The sequence below is a fragment of the Myxocyprinus asiaticus genome, chromosome 31, assembly GCF_019703515.2.
Source record: "Myxocyprinus asiaticus isolate MX2 ecotype Aquarium Trade chromosome 31, UBuf_Myxa_2, whole genome shotgun sequence".
NCBI classification, from domain to species: domain Eukaryota; kingdom Metazoa; phylum Chordata; class Actinopteri; order Cypriniformes; family Catostomidae; genus Myxocyprinus; species Myxocyprinus asiaticus.
In genome coordinates this window covers 17,830,570-17,852,307 of record NC_059374.1, presented here as the reverse complement: position 1 = coordinate 17,852,307, position 21,738 = coordinate 17,830,570, and the positions used below count along the sequence as shown (strand labels likewise).

The 21,738-nt window shown below is 38.9% G+C and overlaps 1 protein-coding gene across 3 annotated transcripts in view; it reads right to left on the bottom strand.

Moving 5' to 3' along the window:
• The window catches only part of LOC127422330 (C2 domain-containing protein 3-like), a 31,118-nt gene extending 11,558 nt beyond the window's left edge, over positions 1–19,560 (bottom strand). For 2 of the 3 annotated variants that reach the window (XM_051665769.1, XM_051665770.1), the window contains exons 1-23: positions 19,397–19,560; positions 18,823–19,089; positions 18,514–18,671; positions 18,156–18,352; positions 17,932–18,038; positions 16,713–16,839; positions 16,458–16,595; positions 12,998–13,145; positions 12,782–12,867; positions 12,339–12,518; positions 11,257–11,366; positions 11,048–11,166; positions 10,797–10,928; positions 7,576–8,025; positions 7,034–7,185; positions 6,647–6,887; positions 5,922–6,108; positions 5,654–5,837; positions 4,589–4,761; positions 4,358–4,493; positions 3,351–3,619; positions 1,210–1,290; positions 476–1,096 (exon numbers count right to left, since the gene is read on the bottom strand). In XM_051665769.1, coding sequence (XP_051521729.1) covers positions 476–1,096; positions 1,210–1,290; positions 3,351–3,619; positions 4,358–4,493; positions 4,589–4,761; positions 5,654–5,837; positions 5,922–6,108; positions 6,647–6,887; positions 7,034–7,185; positions 7,576–8,025; positions 10,797–10,928; positions 11,048–11,166; positions 11,257–11,366; positions 12,339–12,518; positions 12,782–12,867; positions 12,998–13,145; positions 16,458–16,595; positions 16,713–16,839; positions 17,932–18,038; positions 18,156–18,352; positions 18,514–18,671; positions 18,823–19,089; positions 19,397–19,448 — 4,315 coding nt within the window. In that variant the 5' untranslated portion in view covers positions 19,449–19,560. The remainder of the gene's footprint in view (positions 1–475; positions 1,097–1,209; positions 1,291–3,350; positions 3,620–4,357; positions 4,494–4,588; positions 4,762–5,653; positions 5,838–5,921; positions 6,109–6,646; positions 6,888–7,033; positions 7,186–7,575; positions 8,026–10,796; positions 10,929–11,047; positions 11,167–11,256; positions 11,367–12,338; positions 12,519–12,781; positions 12,868–12,997; positions 13,146–16,457; positions 16,596–16,712; positions 16,840–17,931; positions 18,039–18,155; positions 18,353–18,513; positions 18,672–18,822; positions 19,090–19,396) is intronic. The other variant, XM_051665774.1, reaches the window with a different exon arrangement.
• Positions 19,561–21,738: the final 2,178 nt, after the last annotated feature.

Below are 21,738 nucleotides of genomic sequence, written 5' to 3'. Positions count from 1 at the left end.
TTTAAGCTTGATTACACTTCCTAGTGCAATCTAGCCTGCATGCGTCAAGCACTAGGAAGTGCAATTGAGCTTGAAATCCTGATAGTGCCTAAAGACTGCAACAGCAAGATGTACAGTGAAAAAGGAGTTACATTTTGGTCTGTTCTCACTTTAGAAGACATGGATTAAACCACTGGAGTTTTATGGATTAATTTTATTCTGCCTTTATGAGCTGTTTGGAGCTTCAAAGTTTTGGTCACCATTCACTTGCATTATATGGACCTACAGAGCTGAGATATTCTTCTAAAAATCTTTGTTTGTGTTCAGCAGAAGACAAAAATTCATAAACATCTGGGATGGCATGAGGGTGAGTAAATGATGAGAGAATTTTCATTTTTGGGTGAACTATCCCTTTAAGGGGGAAAATGCTACAAAAGGTGTCAAATATGGCGCCTTAAAGAAGAATAAAAAATAACAAAAAAACAAATATCTCTACCGCTGATTGTTTGGTGGTGCTTCAAGCTCGTAGCAAGAGCAGAGAGGTCTACAAAGGCAGAGCCCAGCAGACGGTCTGCATTATGAGGTCGGACTCTCTTCTCCTTCCCAAAAGCCACCCACAACTGCACCTCCAGCCTTTCCTCCCTCAGGTACCAGTGCAGAGGCTGAGTCCTCCTCAGAACCACACTTCTGCTCCCCTGAAATGCAGCTGTGGCTAGACCTTCTTCTCCATCGTTCTCCTCCAGAACAGGATGTCTAAGTTCTGAGCAGAAGGTGTGCTGGTCGTACAGTTTGTATCTGTAGTAGCAGTAGGTGGAACGCTGTATGTCTTCATGACCTGGTAGCAGCAGGCAATGGATGGGCAGCCACGCTCTAGGCATGGAAATAGATAATGCCAGAGTCTTTGTGCTGGTTATCAGAGCATCTTCATCATCTATATCTGCCTCATCTTCACTGTCTTGCCCCACATCCCAGCCCAATCCACGGGCCGAACTGATTACACGCTCTCTATCTGCGTGATGGGAAAAGTTAATGGAGATTTCAAGCCCCCCTGCTGAAGACGGCTTTTGAGATGATGTCGTGTTCTGAGGTAGAGAGAGACCGTACCAGCCAGATATGCCTATAAAATAATAATAAACAACAAAAAAAACATTTAGCTGGTTATTTACTTCAACAACACAATCCAATAAAAGACATCTAAATCTTGTTTATTAAAAAGAAAAAACCACATACCAGTTCTTTTATGAATCAGATCTGCAAGCTTGATTTTCACAGTGCCCAAGACAGTGTCCTTGGATCTTGTTGCATCGACCACTAAAAGAAAGAGAAAGAGAAAGATAGTTTTTTATTTAATACTTATGGTCTTTTGTAATCCTAGTCCTATGTGTTAACATATAAAATAGTTTTTATTCTGCTGTGTCAGGGTAATAAGAAAGTGTGCACACTACTAAAAGTGTAATATATGGAATATATGATCAAGTTACTATGCAAATATCCATTTAAATGGATGGGTTTGCTTATGTTCTTTTTATTACACTTTATAATTTAAGTAGTGTTAAGATAATACACAAACTAACACATAATAATGTTTTTATCATTGTATATATCTTAAGTAATATTCATGTTATTATCAGTTAACTATATCTTAGTTATAACTATACATTAGTTATAACCAGTGTTGGGTAAGTTACTTAAAAAAAAAAAAATCCACTACAAATAATTTATTACTTCTCTAAAATTGTAATTGAATTACTTTACCATTTACTTCATGGGAAAGTAATCACATTACAAATTACTTTGCTTTTAAATTACTTTCTAAAAAAAAAAATTGCAGAATAGTTTGTTGTTCCGCTCAATGATTTTAAAAGAATGTCTATATTTCCTCCTTTTCATTGTCGTTGTCCCTTCAGCTGTCACAGAAACACAAACAGAAGTACGTATGAACATGATTTAAATAGTTACTATACTGTATAAATAATATTATTTTAGAAATATGTGTAACCCATGTGATTTACTTAAAAGTAATTAACTTTGAAAGTCAGTAATTGTAATCTGATTACAATAAATTAAAATGCCATATATTAAAATACGTTTTGACAACAAAATTAATTAGATAACTAATTACTTCATAATCAGATTACACCCAACACTGGTTATAACTATACATACTGTAAGTATTATTAAGTATTGTTTAAAAGAGGAAAAAGCACCACTGTCAAAAATTGACATTTTGACAATTGGCATTTGATAGAATTAAAGGACAGCTGGGTTAACTTGGCCAGCATCTGCGAAGAGCATCAAAACCTAGCATGGGTGCAGTCAATATTTTCCCAGTTTATTAACATAAGTTGTGTTTAAATGCATAAAAACTGTATGTTAAATATGTTCGAGTTTAGCAGCGAAGGATATTTTACAGAGCAGATAATGACTTGCGCTGTTCGCAGATCAGCATTTCCCTGTAAAACTGAAACAGTCTTGCCTCCTTCCTGAAATGGAAAAGATGACTAGTTAGAACATATCCCATGCTGGCTGAAACAAAAGTTTTGATTAGTTGTTTCTTTCTTGCCCGTGCCTTCAGGTCAACATTCCCAAATCTTGAATCCCATCGCTCTATGTGCTTGAAGGGAGAATCTTTGTATACATTTTAAAATAAAAAAAACACAATTCCCTCAATGGTGCTGCAACATAGACTCGATAGTTTAAGACGTTTTGGGTGAAAAGTCGGCTTGTTATCCTGGCGGCCTTTGATTACGAACATATAATTACTTATTTTAGGTGGGCATATGGCATATGCAAACTCTTTAAAAACAATTACACAGCAGTGGAGAAGAAAAGACTGACCGCCTTGCTGTTTTTGTCATTTATAGCTCTCACAAGATAAACAAACAAAAAAAAACACAAACACGAAAACGAAAACAAAACTAAACAAAACAAAGTAATGTTTTTGTGACAGAATTTATCTGATAGCATTACTGGAAGTCAATCCTAAAAAATGTTGACAATATAGGACTACAACAAGAGCCTTAAGGCCAGATTATACTTCCAGAATTCGGATTGCGCTCGGTCGACTACATTGCCTTTCAAAGTATACTCTTTTGACGGCGAGCGAATACAAACGAGTTTGATGCACATTAAGACTGCTTTGTGATAAGACTGCTCTTTTAGTACAGTCAATGGCAGGAACATGCGCAGATGATGCACACAGACGAGGACTGTCCATGTGTCCAGAAAATCTGGGCCGCACCCGGACAGTCCATGCAGATTGTTCTAATGACGAAATTTGCATCACACATACTACATGCGTCCCGATCAGCAACACGGACAACCGAAGTAAACTTTGGCCTTTGGTCTTCTTTTCCTGTCTGTTAACTCACCTTTGCGCGTGTCTCTGTTGTAAATGGTGAATACAGCCACTGCGTCTTGCAGCAGTTCAGCCAGACTGACGCTCTCCCCGCTGTCTCTTTGAACTACCAGGTTACAGCAGAACTCTGTATGATGCTCAAACTCTGGACAGAAACTTCTGGCTGCTACGCGTGTGCTTCGTACGTCACTGTCCGGCAGGAAGGACAACTGCATGGTGACAAAGGAGTTGACTCCTACTTCAGAGTAATACTGAAGTGCACTGTCTTTATCTGCAAGAACTCTGAAACACAGTAGATGTTGAAAATACAATATAGACACAAAATATGGGCCCTATTTTAAGAGCGCTAGCGCTAAGCGCAGCACTATGCTATAAGTCATATACGCAAAGTCAGTGGGTATGGCCAAGAAGTTTTGGTATTTTTGTGCAAGCATGAACTAAGTTTAGGAAAGAAAATAAAATAAATATGGACTTACGTTATTTTGTGCATTAACTGCGTTAACTTCCTGTTGAATGTCAGTCATATTTCTATGACATTGACATGCTCCTTTTGTATGCATGGAAAATGTGGTTCTCAATTGGATTTATGCTCCGTTAAATTATAGAGAAAGTATTATTAATCATTTTCATCTACTGACACAAATCATGGCTAGTATTAACAGTGATTGTATCGGAACGCACTTCACAAAACAGTGAAGCAGACCAGCATATAAATCTAGCAATGGAAAGTCATATTCTTTTTAGTGAATTGGTTTAATCTAACAGTTTATTTACAGGAACTGGTTCAAGATTCATCAATCAAAATTAAATGTTGCTTTTTCTCACTATATTTTCAACTCAGAGTAGCTAGTTGCTTTTTATTGGTAGTTTGTAGTGTAGCTTCATGTAACTACTTTTTCAAAAAGTGATAATAACTAGTTTAACTACTTTAATAAAAAGTAGCTTGTAGCTTGACAAGATACAGTTTCAAAGTAGCTTCCCCAAACCCAGGCTGACATGACAGTAGAGTGGGATACTCACTTTGCTGCAGCTTGCAGCCCGGCTGCTCTGTGTAACTGCATAACCAAAATCACTCTGCGGGATGGCAAGACCCCACTCTTCACTCCAACACTTTTCAATGGTCTGGACTTGTACTGAACGCTCACTTCAAGCAGTCCTACAGTCAAACAAAGATATGCAACAGTTTTCCTGTTTATTTAAATATGCCAAATGTCACTTTACATGTACTTAGTTTAAAAATAATGATACTACCTGAAGACTGTTGCTGTACGTCAGTTGGTCTGTCAGTTCTTGGTACCAACGGGAGGGAGAACAGCTGTGTATCGTTTTGACCCTGCTTCTGCATTGTGACCATGGCACACAGTTTGGACATTGGCAGCAGCCCCCTGGCTACCAGCTGGTCTCTGCCATTTGGGTAATAATACCTACAAATGTTTTTAACAATTAAATAAATACGTTTTTTTATATTTTATATATATATTTATTTATTTATTTAAATATTTTTTTTTTTTTTTTTTTTTAAGATAACTTTTAAATAGGGATGCTCCGATCGATCGGCCACCGACCGGTATCGGCAGATATTCACATCTTATGACTCGATCGGTAATCGGTAATTTGACGATCACATAAACCGATCTCTTATGCCGCAAAAGATGCGTGGCTCCTTGGCATCACGGATGTGGGGAATACTGGCGTAGTGTTGTAAGACAATAAACTTGATTTAGCAGTTAAGAACGATGTAGTGGGAGAGGTATGGCTAATATGAAAATGTTGTGTACTGTACTGTTAATGTGGCGTTTCACACTGACAAGACAAAGGGAAAACAGTGTGAGCTTTTCAACTTTTTTTGACAGCAAAAACTAAGCAAAGTGAAATTACTGGGAAGAGGAAAATTCAATTAATAGTGACAGTGTACAGAAAGCTTATATATAGCCAGTTTTGACTAAGTTCTTTTCAAAAGGTGAAATGATCGGGATCAGGTGATCAGATGACAAAAAGATCGGTATTGGCTATAAAAATCCTGATCGGAGCATCCCTACTTTTAAATAATAGTCCATTAGGGGTGGGCAAAATAAGCAAAGATATGGCCTATACCAAAATGTTTGTTTAAAAAAAGGTCAATAATGATATACATCACAATATATAAAAAAGATTTTAATGGAAAAGTTATTATATATAAACATAATAAATAAAATATATAAAAAATTTTTTAAAAAAAGTTAAACTATTTTTTTATACATTTCTAGCAGTGTATTTATTCCAACCGACAACGGCATCTTTAAAAATACATAAAAAACAAGGTTTGTGTTGGTTTACCTGCACCAAACCTCAAACTGCACTCCTCCTCCATTCCTTAGCCCTTGATTGGCCAGTGAGCCGAGCAGAATTCTCTGCACTGGGACATCTGGAGAAGCGAGCAGAATGTGGGTATCAATATGTCCAAACACTGGGTCAGGCACACAGAGAGTGGTCTCAGTGCGGAATGCCTTGAGATCCACATCTATGAAAAAACACATTTGGTTGCACAGAATTAAAAAAAGACATTATAAAAAGTCTGAATGCAGTCAACAAGAAAAACGCTTACTGCTTTCAACAACATTAGGATCCATGTCTTCTTGCGACTCTTCAGTTTGTGCAGGGAAGAAGTACTGGATGTAGCAGTCAGCTTCTCCCCACACTGTGGATTGTATAGGCATCAGACCCTTGACTCGATCTATTCGGACTATGAAAACATGCTCACGAAGAACATCTGCTGAAGCACTGCCACTTGCCTACAAGAACATTGCACACACATAGTGTCAGTCTGTGTTAAAAGACATTAATTTAAAGGAATAGTGGACCCAAAAGTGACACATTTTTACAAATGTGGTTGCGTGAAGATGTGTCGCAGCAGGTTTGACATCAAAAAATGGAGAAGAATGAAATTTGAGAGCTATAATGGAGCAAGATTCCAATTAATAACAACTTAAATTTGGTCTGTTCCTCATACAAAGCTATTGTATGACTTTAGAGGACTTTTAAGAAACATAGCACACAAGTTGTATGGACTACTTTTACAGTGTTGTTTCTTTTGATTTGTTTTTTCCTTTAAAGCGTTTAAAGATTGACAGCCCCAGGTCACTATATGCTTATATAGGAAAGAGTTGAGTAAAATTCCTCAATTTAATATGGGTCATACAGGTTTGGAACAACATGATGGTGAGAAAAAGATGACCAAAAAGAAGAATTTTTTTATTTTTTGGTGAACCATTTCTTAATAGAAACAATCAGAGACTCTTTAGGTGAGTGTTTTAAGTAACGTGAACTAGCCTTTTTTTCTGTGTGTGTCCGGTGGTCTAACATGTGAACTGGTCGTGGCAGCGGTGTTACGCGGGTCAGCTCATCTCGCATTCGCTGTAGTGCTGTGATCTGCTGAGCTAGACCCATTGCTAAACACACACTGAGGTTCCCACTAGTGCTTCCAGTGAACACGTCATTGACAGGCATATAACTGTCCACCCCAACCACTGGATACTGAGACTGCAAGAGCAGCTTGGAGATCTTGGGGTCTCTGAAGACAAATTCCAAATTACACTTTTTAGAAATTACATTAAAAAAAAAAAAATTATATATAAAGTATTACCAGAAAAAGTATTTCTTTTTTAACGTACATGATATAGTACATGCACGTGTCAAGATTTACATTCTAATGCCTACCTGAAGGACATGTAGAACTGGTGGAGAGGTAGTTTCACTAAGCCTAGAAGTTTATCATGATCTGATTTTCTGGCCCTCAACCAAACCTCAATGACCATTACATTGTTCTTCATTCTCTCCAACAGTCTGGAGGTCAGTGCGATTGGAGCCACCTACATGACATTAAAACTGGGGTTAAAAACAAAAAAAATAACTTTATTTTGAACTAAATGTGAGCGATGCAAAACATGGTGCCACCGTGTTCTGAGTGGTTGTTAGCACATTGCTGTACAGTTGCTACGGTGCTCTGGGTGGTTACTTACTGGCCCAAGTCAAAAGAGCCCATCCCCAAGTCTCATTCTGACATTCTGAGGTCCCTCCTTTAACGCAAGTAGTCTATGGGATGTTTTCGCCATTGACTGTACCTTATCCTTTACATATTGCAATGCTAATGCCATGCAATATTGTCACGTATAATATTATATTATATCCCCCACTAACTAATAAGGCCAGAAAACCTCCCATATTTCCCCATAGTGCTGCATCAGTCCAAATGCACTAACCTGGACAAAGTTAAATGTTGGATGTTTTTGTCCCCAGCTGATCGCCGATTGAGCAGTCTCATCAGATCCGAGCAACTTACAACTCAAGTAGAAATTGGGCTGCATAGGTGCACAATTAAAATCTTTCCCTTCAGGGACCATGAGCAATGTATGAAGCAAAATCTCAGTCTCCTCCATTTCCTGTTGCAAAGGCTTGTTGGGACAGTTCTGGTGTCTGGGGTATGGCGATGTAGATCGTGATCTGGTTTGAGGCATCAGGATACTCTGGACTGGATGAAGTCCTGCACTAGGAGATGGGTCTCTCCTGTGATTACTCACAAACAAACTCTTCTGTCCATCATCCTTTTCAGTCAGGCAGGACATGGGGGCTTTTTGCAGATTCAGCCCTTTCCTTCCAGGCCTTTTTTTGGTGGTGAAGTCATTCTTGTCTACCGCTAGTTCAAATGACACCTTCAAAAAAAAAAAGAAAAACACTTTGCTAATTCTTTTATAACTATTATAAATGCAGTTTATGAGCTCATATCAAATGAGAGACTACATGAAATATTTGTACTTTTTAAAATGAATTTGTAGCACCATTTAAAATGAAACTGTGAATGCAGAAGGTTGAAAAACTAAAAAGAAAATGGTGACCAGTCACATGACCCAAGATCTACACTTTTCCTTTTACATTCATATAAATTGTAACCTCAAATCTTGACACTGATTTACATAAGTTCAAGGATATGTAACAAAATTACATATTTAAGAACTGAACCCCTAATATACAGAGGCAAGAAAAAATATGTGAACCCTTTAAATTAGCTGGTTTTCTCCATTAATTGGTCATAAAATATGATCTCATCTTCATCAGTCACAAGTATAGACAAACGCAACATGCTTAAGCTAACAACACACAAACAATTATAATCTTTCATGTCTTTATATTTACATTTATGCATTTGGCAAACACTTTTATCCAAAGTGACTTACAGTGCATTCAGTGTATACTGTACATTTTATCAATTTGTGTGTTCCCTGGGAATCGAACCCATGACCTTGGCATTGCTAGCACCATGCACTTCCAGTTGAGCTACAGGAACCATGTCTTTATTGAACACATCCAATTAAACATTCAAAGTGCTGTGGAAAATGTGAATGAACCCTTGAATTTAATAACTGGTCAATCCTACTCTGGCATACACCTCAACCAAGCGTTTCTGGTAGCTGTGGATTAGACCTGCACAACATTCAGAATTAATTTTGGGTCATTCTTCCTTACAGAACTGCTTCAGCTCAGCCATATTCTGTCTTGTGTGAATGGCTCTCTTGAGGTCATTCCACAGCATCTCTATTGGGTTAAGATCTGGGCTCTGACTGGGCCACTCCAAAAAGTGGTGTGGTGGTGGGGGTGTGGTTAAGTGCCGGTTTGTGAATGGAGAGCGAGATCAGGAGATGAAAACGGTAAGGATCATCACCTGGCAATGATTGTCTATAACAGCATCATTTGTCATTTGTCATTGCAGTGAGAGTGGAGACGGGCTTTTAAGAGCGAGCCAGATGCCAGTGAGGGAGAGAGAGAGCTGCATGGAGCAGAGTGCTCCAGAGTGCAATTTGTATTGTGCTGAAAAGCATTCATTTGAGTGTGACCACTGAAAAGTGGAATATATATAGACTGTGAAGCTGTGGGAAATAAAGCCCTTTTGAGTTGGATCTCTCCGTCTCCCGCTTCCTCCCTTGTCACGAAAACTAAGAACTTTGTTACACTGGTGCTGAAATCCAGGAATTAAGGGAGGAAGAACGTCGCCATGGATCCCTCACCTCTAGAGGACGTGGTCAAGACCCTTGCCTGCATCCACCAGATGCAACATCAGGACCTCCTCGAGCTGCGCACTGTAACAGGTAAAGGTTGGGAAAGGAGGCGGCGGGAACCAGCTGAACAGTCAACACAAACTTAAATTATATAAATGAACTTAAAACAACATAAAACAGACACACATGCAGCGCGGCCGCGTGCATCTCTCTCTCTCTCTTGAACTGGTACCTCCAGCTCCCCTTTATCTCGCTCTCCCACTGATCAGCTTATTCAGTGCCGGCCGTGCACCCTCACGGCCCGGCCACGCCCTCCTCCTCGTCAAGTAAATCTTCTTTTTTTGAAGCCATTCTGTTGTTGATTTATTTTGATGTTTAGGATCATTGTCCGCACAGCCATCCTGACATTATCCTGTAGGATATCTTGATAAACTTGGCATCATCGAGGGAAAAATTAATTCCTATGTGGTCCAGGCCCCAAAGCAGCAAAGCAGTCCCAAATCATGATGCTCCCTCCACCATACTTCACAGTTGATGTTTTCATGTTTGCATGCATTGCCCTTTTTACACCATACGTTGTGCTACGTGTTCTTCCCAAACAATTCAACCTTAGTTTAATCTGTTTACAAAACATATTCCCAGTAGCATTGTGAAGTGTCAAGGTGGTCTTTGGCAAACTTCAGGCACAAAGCAATGTCTGTTTAATGTTTTCCGTATAGTAGACTCATAAACAAAGATGTTAACCAGTTCCAGTGATTCCTTCAAATCTTAAACTGTCTCTCTAGGGTTTTTTTTTTTACCTCATTGAGCATTCTGCGGTGTGCCCTTTGAGTCATCTTGGCTGGATGGACACTTCTAGGTAGAGTTTCCACAGTACTAAATCATCTCCATTTATAGATAATTTATCTAATTGTGGACAGATGAATATCTCAGCTCTTCGAGATACATTTTTAACCCTTTCCAGCTTAATGCAAGCATCAATTCTTGATCGTAGGTCTTCTGAGATTTTTTTTTTTTTTTTTTTTCTTTTTTTGCGAGGCATGGTCCACGTTATTAGATGCTTCTTGTGAATAGCAAACTCAAAATGTTTGAGTGCTTTTTATAAGTAAAAGTAGCTCTAACCCACACCTCCAATCTTGTTTCATTAATCGGGATTCCAGGTTTGCCAACTCTTGACTCTAATTAGCTTTTGTTGATGTCATTAGTATAGCTGTTCACATACTTTTCCAACCTACACTTGGAATATTTGAATAATGTATTCACCCTGAACAAGAACAATACAATAACTTTTTTATTAGTGTGTTATTAGTTTAAACAGATTGTGTTTGTTCATTATTACAACTTAGATGAAGATTTTAAGACAAATTTATACATAAATGTAAGTAATTCCAAAGGGTTCATATTCTTTTTCTTGCCACTGTATACTTTACCTTTAGCGGACCAGCTGCCTGTTTTTCAGTGTTTCCATCTTGTCTTTGAACAGGCAGGGCAGCAGAAATGTTCAGAGATTCACTCTGCAAAAGAGTGCTCAGAGGAAACGTTGCTGTTCCAATAAGAACGGGCTGAAATGTCAAACAAGAACATGATCAGGCTTTTAACAGCTAAAATTCACATAAAAACTTTATCTTTGGAGTTTCTTTGATAGTGATTGCATATCATGAATTTCACATATCACACTTACTGTCTTTTGAAAGCTGTTTCTGGAGTAGATCTTGAATGAGATGTTCATCTTCCACCAATGTTTAATAGATGACCTACTGAAACTCACGGGAAACAAACTTTGATGCTGAAACGTCACCACTGAAAAAACAAAAATGAATGGCCAGATTGTTTCAGTACTTCTTGGTTAAGTTTTGTTTTGTTGAAGTTCTCTAAATTGTTTGTACTCACCGCCCTCTACAATTTTACTAGAGATGACTTTCGTGAACTCTGAAGGCATTAGACTGACATCATCATATTCGGTAGAGACCAGTGGGAAGAGGTACTCTACAATATAAGAGCTACAGAAACATGACAAATACATGTAAAATTAGTTCTGCAATGTTTAATTTCTAAACATTGTCTGCAAATTTGTTCTGTCAGTCAATTAAAATTTTTAAATTGTATGATTTTACATAGTTAATCATGATTACATCACAGATTTAAGAAGTGCTGAAATTTGACTCTACATATACTTCTGTTCCTGTCAAAATGCATTTATTTCCTTTTTTAGGAAAAAATAAATAAAAATTGTAACAATTATGTTTTATTAACATTTTCCAGACAAAGTATTCCACAGTGATAGAAATGCAGTATTCCACAAAGACAGAAATGCAGAATAGCAAAATTCAAGTAACATTAAACGTTTCCCAAAGTGGAAGATTGGCTTATTCAAAGAACTAGTCCCCATAGGTTGAGTATTCATTACAATGGGCATTAAATATCTTAAACCCACAGCCTTCACAATAATAAATGTTGCAATCTACTTTGCTACAGCAGTTGTGAAGCCGCATTAACATGATTCACGCAGCTTTGAATTCTCACGCAGCTTTGAAAAGCACTTGCAGAAAACGTATTGTTTTGCATTTAGTGCTGGCACTGTCCACGTAATGATACTTCATCCGAATTGGCCAGTAAGACGGAAGCACAATGCGAGACTTGGAAAATGCGAGTCATGTGAATGCGCATGTGAAAGACCCATCTGGGTTTGTTTTGTACAAAAATAATGATTAAGAGCGTCCTTTCTCCATCACTTGACACAGAATTGCTGTTGTGTGTGTGTTTGTGCTGTGTGCATCAGTGTAATGAGCCCGGACACTTCACAAAGGTTGTTTATTCACGGAGCTGAATAAAATGTCAGAATCTAAAATTGGTAAATGCATTAATCACGTTAAAAAAATTATGCGTTAACTAAATTTTTAATTGATTACATGCATTAACACATGTTCATTTCGACAGCTCTAATGGAAATACAAAATACAAAAAGGACGTACCATTTCTTTGTTGTGAGGGGGCGAGGTGGTCTTCCTTTTCTTGATGTGTTAGAACTTGTGTCTTTGGGAACTTTTATCTCACTGATGTTAACTCTGGCAAAACGAACATTGCCAAGTAAAGCTATCTTATCCACACTCAGGCCAGGGAAACCATCTTCTGCTTCTGAATCAGAATCCAGCCTTCAAAAAATGCAAAAATTAAAATTACAAGCAATTTACAAAGCAGTACTAATGAACAATAGCAGTAAAAATAGAACTATTGCTATGCCTTTACAAAGATGTGAAGCTATTTTGAATTGTACAGCACTTTAGCTCAACTGCTGTTGTTTTAAAATGTGCTATATAAATAAACTTTGACTTGATTAACTTTCATTTCAATAAAATTTTTTCTCTTGGTAAATGAATAAGTAATCAGCAATGATTCTTGCATTAGTGTAACTAACCGGCCATTTGTATCTAGGCATGTGTGCACTGTCTTCTCTACAGTGCCTTTCCTCTGGTGTTCCTCTTCCAAACATTCATCTGATATCTGTAACAGGGAAAATAAAAAACTATAAATTTACACATGAAAATGTTTGAGGAAGATACATATGAATAGAATTGCACATAAGCATTGAGTTCATGCTGAAGATCGGTGTGTTGTATGTCAGATGTCTTACAGGAGCTTTGTAGAAGAGGTTCTCCAGAAGACTTTGATCATATTGGGGGTCATTGAGCTCACTGTCCATAAGCACACTACTGTGATCAGAAAGAGACTCTGGAGGAGAACCATCTCCATCCCAGAATGGCAGCGGTGAGCCACTAACACTGAGAAATAATGGGGTTACAGGCATTTAGCAGAAAAATATTTATGTGTATGCATATATATATATATATATTAGACACTGATCAGCCACAACATTAAAACCACCTGCCTAATATCGTGCAGGTCCCCCTCGTGCCGCCAAAACAGCTCTGACCCGTCGAGGCATGGACTCCACAAGACCTCTGAAGGTGTACTGTTGTATCTGGCACAAAGACATTAGCAGCAGGTCCTTTAAGTTGCGAGGTGGAGCCTCCATGGATCGGACTTGTTGGTCCAGCACATCCCGTAGATGCTCAATCGGACTGAGATCTGGGGAATTTGGAGGCCAAGTCAACACCTTGAACTCTTTGTCATGCTCCACAAATCATTCCTGAACAATTTTTGCAGTATGGTAGGGCGCATTATCCTGCTGAAAAAGGCCACTGCCATCAGGCAATAACGTTGCCATGAAGGGGTGTACGTGGTCTGCAACAATCTTTAGGTAGGTGGAGCCTCCATGGATCGGACTTGTTGGTCCAGCACATCCCATAGATGCTCAATCGGACTGAGATCTGGGGAATTTGGAGGCCAAGTCAACACCTTGAACTCTTTGTCATGCTCCACAAATCATTCCTGAACAATTTTTGCAGTATGGTAGGGCGCATTATCCTGCTGAAAAAGGCCACTGCCATCAGGCAATAACGTTGCCATGAAGGGGTGTACGTGGTCTGCAACAATCTTTAGGTAGGTGGTACGTGTCAAATTAACATCCACATGAATGCCAGGACATAAGGTTTCCCAGCAGAACATTGCCCAGAGCATCACACGCCCTCCGCTGGCCTGCCTTCTTCCCATAGTGCATCCTGCTGGCATCTCTTCCCCAGGTAAATGACGCACACGCACCCGGCCATCCACATGATCTATAAAAAAAAAAAAACGTGATTCATCTGACCAGTCCACCTTCTTCCATTGCTCCATGGTCCAGTTCTGATGTTCACGTGCCCATTGTAGGTGCTTTTGGCGGTGGACAGGGGTCAGCATTGGCACGCTGACCGGTCTGCGGCTACGCAGCCCCATACGCAGCGAGCTGCGATGCACTGTGTGTTCTGACACCTTTCTATCATGGCCAGCATTACGTTTTTCAGCAATTTGTTCTACAGTAGCTCTTCTGTGGGTTTGGACCAGACGGGCTAGCCTTCACTCCCCACATGTATCAGTGAGCCTTGGGCGCCCTTGACCCTGTCGCAGGTTCACCGGTTGTCCTTCCTTGGACTACTTTTGGTAGGTACTAACCACTGCATACCGGGAACACCCCACAAGTCCTGCCATTTTGGAGATGCTCTGAGCTAGGCGTCTAGCCATCACAATTTGGCCCCTGTCAAAGTCGCTCAGATCCTTATGCTTGCCCATTTTTCCTGCTTCCAACACATGAAATTCAAGAACTGACTGTTCACTTGTTGCCTAATATATCCCACCCCTTGACAGGTGCCATTGTAATGATATAATCAATGTTATTCACTTCAGCTGGCAGTGGTTTTAATGTTGTGGCCGATCACTGTACAGTTGAAGTCAGAAGTTTACATACACTTAGGTTGAAGTCATTAAAACTCATTTTTGAACCACTCCACACATTTAATATTAGCAAACTATTGTTTTGGCAAGTCATTTAGGACATCTACTTTGTGCATGACATGAGTAATTTTTCCAACAACTGTTTGCAGGTAGATTGTTTCACTTTTAATTGACTTTATACAAATTCCAGTGGGTCCAAAGCTTACATCCACTAAGTTAACTGTGCCTTTAAGCAGCTTGTAAAATTCCAGAAAATGATGTCAAGCCTTTAGACAATTAGCAAATTAGCTTCTGATAGGAGGTGCACTGAACTGGAGGTATACCTGTGGATGTATTTTAAGGCTTCCTTCAAGCTCAGTGCCTCTTTGCTTAACATCATGGGAAAATGAAAAGAAATCAGCCAAGACCTCAGAAACAAAATTGTGGATCTCCACAAGTCTGGTTCATCCTTGGCAGCAATTTCCAAATGTCTTAAGGTACCACGTTCATCTGTACAAACAATAGAATGCAAGTATAAACACCATGGGACCACGCAGCCATCATACTGCTCAGGAAGGAGATGCATTCTGTCTCCTAGAGATAAATGTAGTTTGGTGCGAAAAGTGCAAATCAATCCCAGAACAACAGCAAAGGACCTTGTGAACATAACCTGAAAGGCTGCTCAGCAAGGAAGAAGCCACTGCTTCAAAACCACCTGTGACGAGGAGGAGGGCGGGGCCGGGCCATGACTATGCACGACAGGCCCACAATTGGGCTAATCAGCTGAGGAGAGGAATAAATGCAGCCGGATGTGGCAGTTCGGGAGAGAGAGAGCCACACGCAGCTGCCGTGTGTGCATTTATGTTTGTGTCTTTTGTTTAAGTTTTCATTAAAATATTACTTTGATGCTTTGTCCAGTTCCCGTCTCCTCCTTGCCCATTCTTTATAATGTTGCATTGGTCCCGAAACCCAGGAAGGAGGAGGGATGCGCTGTCGTGGAGTCCTCGCCACTGCCGTCCGCCCAAAGGAGCAGTTGCTGCCGGCTGCCTGGACGCAGAGGAACGACTGCCCTCAGCGAGGGGAGTAGGGGCTCGCTACCGGCCGCCAGAATGTGGGGGGGCATTCCATCTGCCAGGGGTCGGAGGACTCGCTCCTGTCCGCCCGGGAAGGAGTGGCTGTCGTCCGCCAGAGGGTGGAAGAGAAGGTCGTGGACCATGCGACGGTGTGTCTGGGAACCAGCGAGCAATTTTTTCTCTCTCTCTCTTAATGTCCCTCCTCTTTTTTTTTTTTTCTCCCCTTGTCCCCCTCCCCAGCTCTAGAGAGGCAGGGAGCAGCCAGAAGGGCAACGCCCACCCCCCCAGAAAGGAGGGGGGAGTGTCACGAGGAGGAAGGTGGGGCCAAAATTCCAGCAACTTAATGTGAGAAGCTTGTGGAAGGCTACTAAAAACATTTTGACCCAAGTACAAACAATTTAAAGACAATGCTACCAAGTACTAACAAAGTGTAGGCAAACTTCTGACCCATTGGGAATGTGATGAAAGAATGAAAAGCTGAAATAAATAATTCTCTATTATTATTCTAACATTTCATATTCTTAAAATAAAGTAGTGATCCTAACTGACCTAAGACAGGGAATGCTTTCTACGATTAAATGTCAGGAATTGTGAAAAACTGTGTTTAAATGTATTTGGCTAAGGTATGTAAACTTCTGACTTCAACTGTATATATAAGAAACAAAAAGTCAAAAACCAAAAAAATCTCTAAAGTAAGTAAAACTTGGCAACCTTCCCAGAAGCAGATCCACAGCCATGTCCTCCATATTGGCTCTTTGTTGACTTGCTTCTTCAAGGTCGTGAGAAGGATGCTGGAGTTCTGATTGAAGGATGTTCTCCAGAAACTGTCCTGATGAAGGTCTGGGTGGCCTTTATGAGGAACCAGGTGTTAATACAATTTATCATCTATAGTACACTCTTCTATTCTGTAGTCTATCTGGACCTTTCATAGGCATGCGAGGAAAATATTGTGAATGTAGTTCATACAAAGCTTTAGTGTTGTCTCTGGAGATGGGCTGGGGAATGTCCTTCAGAAGTACATCTGACTCTACATCAGTGTTCAAGGCTGAAACCACCATAGCATTTCTGAGTTTGCTACCACGCTCAAGAAGAACTGGAAAATACAAGGCACCAAACATTTAAAGGGATAATTCACCCAAAAATGAAAATTCTCTCATCATTTACTCACTCTCATGACATACCAGATGTGTGTGACTTTCTTTCTTCTGCTGAACATAAACAATGATTTTTGATGATCTGTAGTTCTGTAAGTGAATGGTGACCAGAACTTTTAAGCTTTGAAGTGGTTAAATCTATGTCTTCAGAAAGGATATAATAGGTGTGGGTGAGAAACAGATCAATATTTAAGACATTTTTTACCATAAATCTCCACTTTCACATTCCTCTTTTTTTGTTTTACATTCTTTGTGCATATCGTCACCTACTGGACAGGGAGGAGAATTTATAGTACAAAAGAACTTAAACATTCATCTGTTTCTTACCTACACCTTTCATATCACTTTTTAAGATATAGATTTAACCACTGGAGTCGTAATGATTACTTTTATGCTGCCTTTGTGATTTTTGGAGCTTCAAAGTTCTGGCCACCTTTCACTTGCATTGTATGGACCTACAGATCTGAATATTCTTCAAAAAATCTTTGTGTTCTGCAGAAGAAAGAAAGTCATACATCTAGGATGGCATGTGGGGTGAATAAATTATGAGAGAATTTTCATTTTTGGGCAAAATATACTTTTAAAAGAACAAAACAATAAATAAATACTTGATTCATTATATATCCTGTAATTGATTAAATATTGTCATTTGCATGTAAATCACTGTATATTTGTCTTCAGAGCTTCCAAATCGGCAATAGATATCTCTAAGGGATTTTTTTTTTTTTTTTTTCTCTGAAATGTGTCACTTTGGTTTTCAGTGACATTGCATAGGTTGTAATTTTTACATAAAATGTGCAAAAAGTCTGATATGATTTATCTTTGTTCAGTTTTTACACATCTCAAATAACTGCTGTTTTAACAGGGGTGTGTAGACTTTTTATATCCACTGTACATATAATATCTTGAATTTTGAAAATGGCTCAGTATAAATCTAAATATTGTTAATATGTGATCAGTGACAAGATGATCTATGACACCAAGAATTTAAGCCACGGTTTTGTGTCTTCACAAAAATGTGACAAAAATACCTGACAAAATGTCAACAGATGTTTGACCAGAAACAACTTTAGGTTTTCCACTAGAGGAAGATGGCACGATGTTACTGCTTTCATGAAAGTACAGGTAATCCTTCCCCCTAAAACAAGAATTAATAAAGATTAGAGATATCCAATGCAATATATTTTATTCCACAATGGTCTCTCAACAATCCAAAAAGAATTATAGGAAGCAGGAAAGGTTTAAACAAACAAACCGGGGCATGTGGCCAGACCTGCCATCAGCTGTCTTCTTCTCAGTGTTACTCGGGAGAGGCTGATCCAGTGATGTCAGCACAGGCATGTTCTGGTCAGTTATTAGCGCAGGAGCCTGAGCACCAAGGCTCATATCTGTCACAGGTACTGAACTACTGCTGTCATATCCTTCCGTTAATGGTTCGAGAGAAAGTGCGACCTAGGGTGCAATAGTAACACACAAATAAAATGTCAACCAACAAAAAATGTAAACATAATCTAAGAAAACACAGAACTAACACAACGTGATCAGCTGATGAATAGAAAAGCAAAATCAACCAATGTGTAATGTGTGGTCATTTGGTTGAGCATCTCACCTACCTGGAGTTCACCAAGTTTTTCAGATGTTGGGGAAATGAGAGTGAAATATCCATTTATGGAGTGAGACAAAGAGAGTCGGGCAATCCCAGGGATTTGAGCTCGAGCGATAGGCAAATGATCAACCTTTGTAAGCACATCCAGCAGCAATGAGCCCATATCTGTGAACAACACAATATTGTTATATTAATCACCACAACAAATGAAATGGCCTGTATGCTTCAAATGAGTAAACCCATACATATGGAAATCAGCCATATGCTGTCATGCTAATGTCTCATTTGAGATAATGTCAAATGTCTAATCCATCACCTGTCAGATAAGACGTCAGCTGTTTTGGTCCACATTTTACAGGAAAGCGGGCTGTGGATTTAACTCCTTTCTGTTCAAGATTTCCATCTCTGGGCCTAAAGAAGGTGCCGTTGGAAGAGTCTCCCCACCATCGCAGTCGGATTAGAGTCACAGGAGGAGGTTTGATGATGGTCCACATCACTTTACTCACTGTCACTCTGAGGAAACATCTCAGCTGCCCCTCCACTAGAGGAGGAATGCTGGTGGATGGAGACACATCACTGAGCACTAGGAGGATTCAAAATAACACTGAGTGAGCAGTTATGAAGATATTTATGTAAACAGATAACAGAAGAAAACAGACACTTAAAGCAGACTTTTCCAAACTTCTAAACATTTGATAAGCCGTTCAAGTATTAAACAAATAGAAGCATGACACATTACACTATGTTTCAAAACCAAGTGAGCTGTCTACTTAGACTACACACTAGCTTTTGAGACAGTCTTTAACCTCTCTAAGGTTAGTGGTTTTAAATAGCTCTGTTGGATTAGCGTTTAACAAACAAATAACTACCTCCGAACCAATGTTAGTTACCTCTTTTTCTGTTGCTGAAGCCCTTTGAGGGTTTCACCTTTTTATTCTTCATTCCTCACATCGAGAGTGTTCTCAATAAATATGATAAATCACTCAAAGCTTTCATACTTTGACAGTTGTGTTCATAAACATACTACCGCTGAGCAACGACACGACCAATCAGATCAAAGGCACGACTTCTTCTCTTCGTTTCGATAATCAGTCACACGATTTTCTAGCGCCTCTAAGGGAAGAAAGTGGAATTACATGGCGCCAATTTACTGTATAACTGAAATGTTACATATTTGTGCTCTGATACCTCAGAGGGATGAACAAAACTGACACCAAACATGCAGCTAAACATTTAGTAATCGTAATCCCAAGAGGTTTAAAGTCATGCTCCTTGTATCAATTTAACTTCCATCCACCAAAGTATTGAACAACATTCATAACATGCTACCTTATGATGTTATGCAAAGTAAATAAAAAAAGAGGAGGCAATAACTGACACTCATTTTTTTTTAACTGAAATAATTGTGTAAAATTTTTACTACAAGGTGCAGGCACAAATGCTGTCGATTATTTCTACGTTCCAGCAATAAATGATTCACCTCTTTTGAAGTGGATAGCTGACCTATCTTCAGGATTCCCACTCATTTGACCACTGAATTTCCTTGACTTTTCCATGAACTTTCCAGGCATTTGTGATTTCTGTATTCATATTTTTAAAAATAATTTTGATTCAGACCAATGTTTATGAATACAGTTGTTAAACGGAATAATTAAATGGACTTTTTAACTAATTCATTGAAAAGAACTGACTCAAGAGACAAATTGAATGACAAACCCGATATCTTCATTGCTTGTGGACATGTTTTATACACAAAAACAATGAAATAAATCTAGATCATAAAATACTTTTGAGTAGTGAAAAACTTGAAAAATAGACATGTATATTTACTATAGAAATTCCCATGACTTTTAAGATTTCATTCATTTCTATGACTTTTCCAGGCCTGGAAAACACCATTTTAATATTCCCTGATATTTCCAGGTTTTCAATAAACCGTGGGAACCCTGTATCTTACTACATATTGGCTTTATATGTGACAGTCAAACAAAATTTACTAGTGTTTTTTTTCTTAAAGGGGTCATGACATGCCTTTTTAAATTATTTAAATTTATTTTTTGTGGTTCATTTATAATAGTAGTAAAGTTATTTGCACAAAAAAAAAAAAAAAAAGTCATATATTTTGTCCATTTTCCACCCTCATTCTGACAAACTGTCAGAAACGCTCGGTTTTGATGCTGCTTCTCTGTTTAAGACTTGACAGTAAACGCCCACTGTTATGATTGGCTCTCTGCTCTTGACTGACCTGGGCTGCATTTTCCAAAAGCATTGTAAGCCTAAGTAGATCATAGAAACCATTGGCGCCAGTGGTCTCTACGATCAACTTAAGGTTGCGATACATTTGGGAAACGTAGCCCAACTCCATCTCACTGCTCACCGTTGTTGGGTGGGCTACATAAGTGATTAAAGGTAAAATAGCAGTTGATGTGTTGTTGTGGAAGCGGTCAGATGCAAATGTCTACCACAGTGCGACATCACACTGTGGAGGAGGTAGAGAGCTCATCGCTTTGGCAGCTTGGTTTCAACAAATGCTCTTTTTGCAGTGAGGAATTTTTTAGTTAACTTGCAGTATGTTTTCATAGTACATTGACTTCTTATATGAAAAGTTTGATTCCTCAAGTCATGACCCTTTTAATTTTAGGAAGACCTGTGACTGCAAGTCATAAAATAAGAAGCTGCTTCATGACAAGTGCTCTATTGAATTACTTAATAACCTCAATCAGTCTTGTTCTGGAACAATTGGATTCAGAATAAAAAATAAATAAAATGACTCAGAAAATAAACTAACCATATCACTTGAACTGGTTGATTAACCCTGGTGAATCCTGGCTCATTGGCATTTTACATTTGTTTAGAAAATGTATCACAGTGATAAAATTGGCCTCCAATAACTCCAAAGTGATGCTTGTGTTTGGCAAATAAGTCAAAATATTTCTATTTGGTGAGCCCACAATCCAACTGGAACTAGGATATAAATGATCTGAGCCCTATTTATGGCTCAACATGACTCTAACACAGTAATGGTACTAACTTGCAAATGAAGTTAATCAGTTAATCATTTAAATGTGGGAAAGAAGTGTAGGTTACACTTGTTATTTTTGAAACAACAAATTCCATAGACAAAAGGAGATAGAACCCAAGTTTTTACCGCAAAATAATTTTAATACACTATAAAAGATAAATACCATTCGAGAATATTTGGGTTTTAACTGTACAAGTACACTGGTCACAA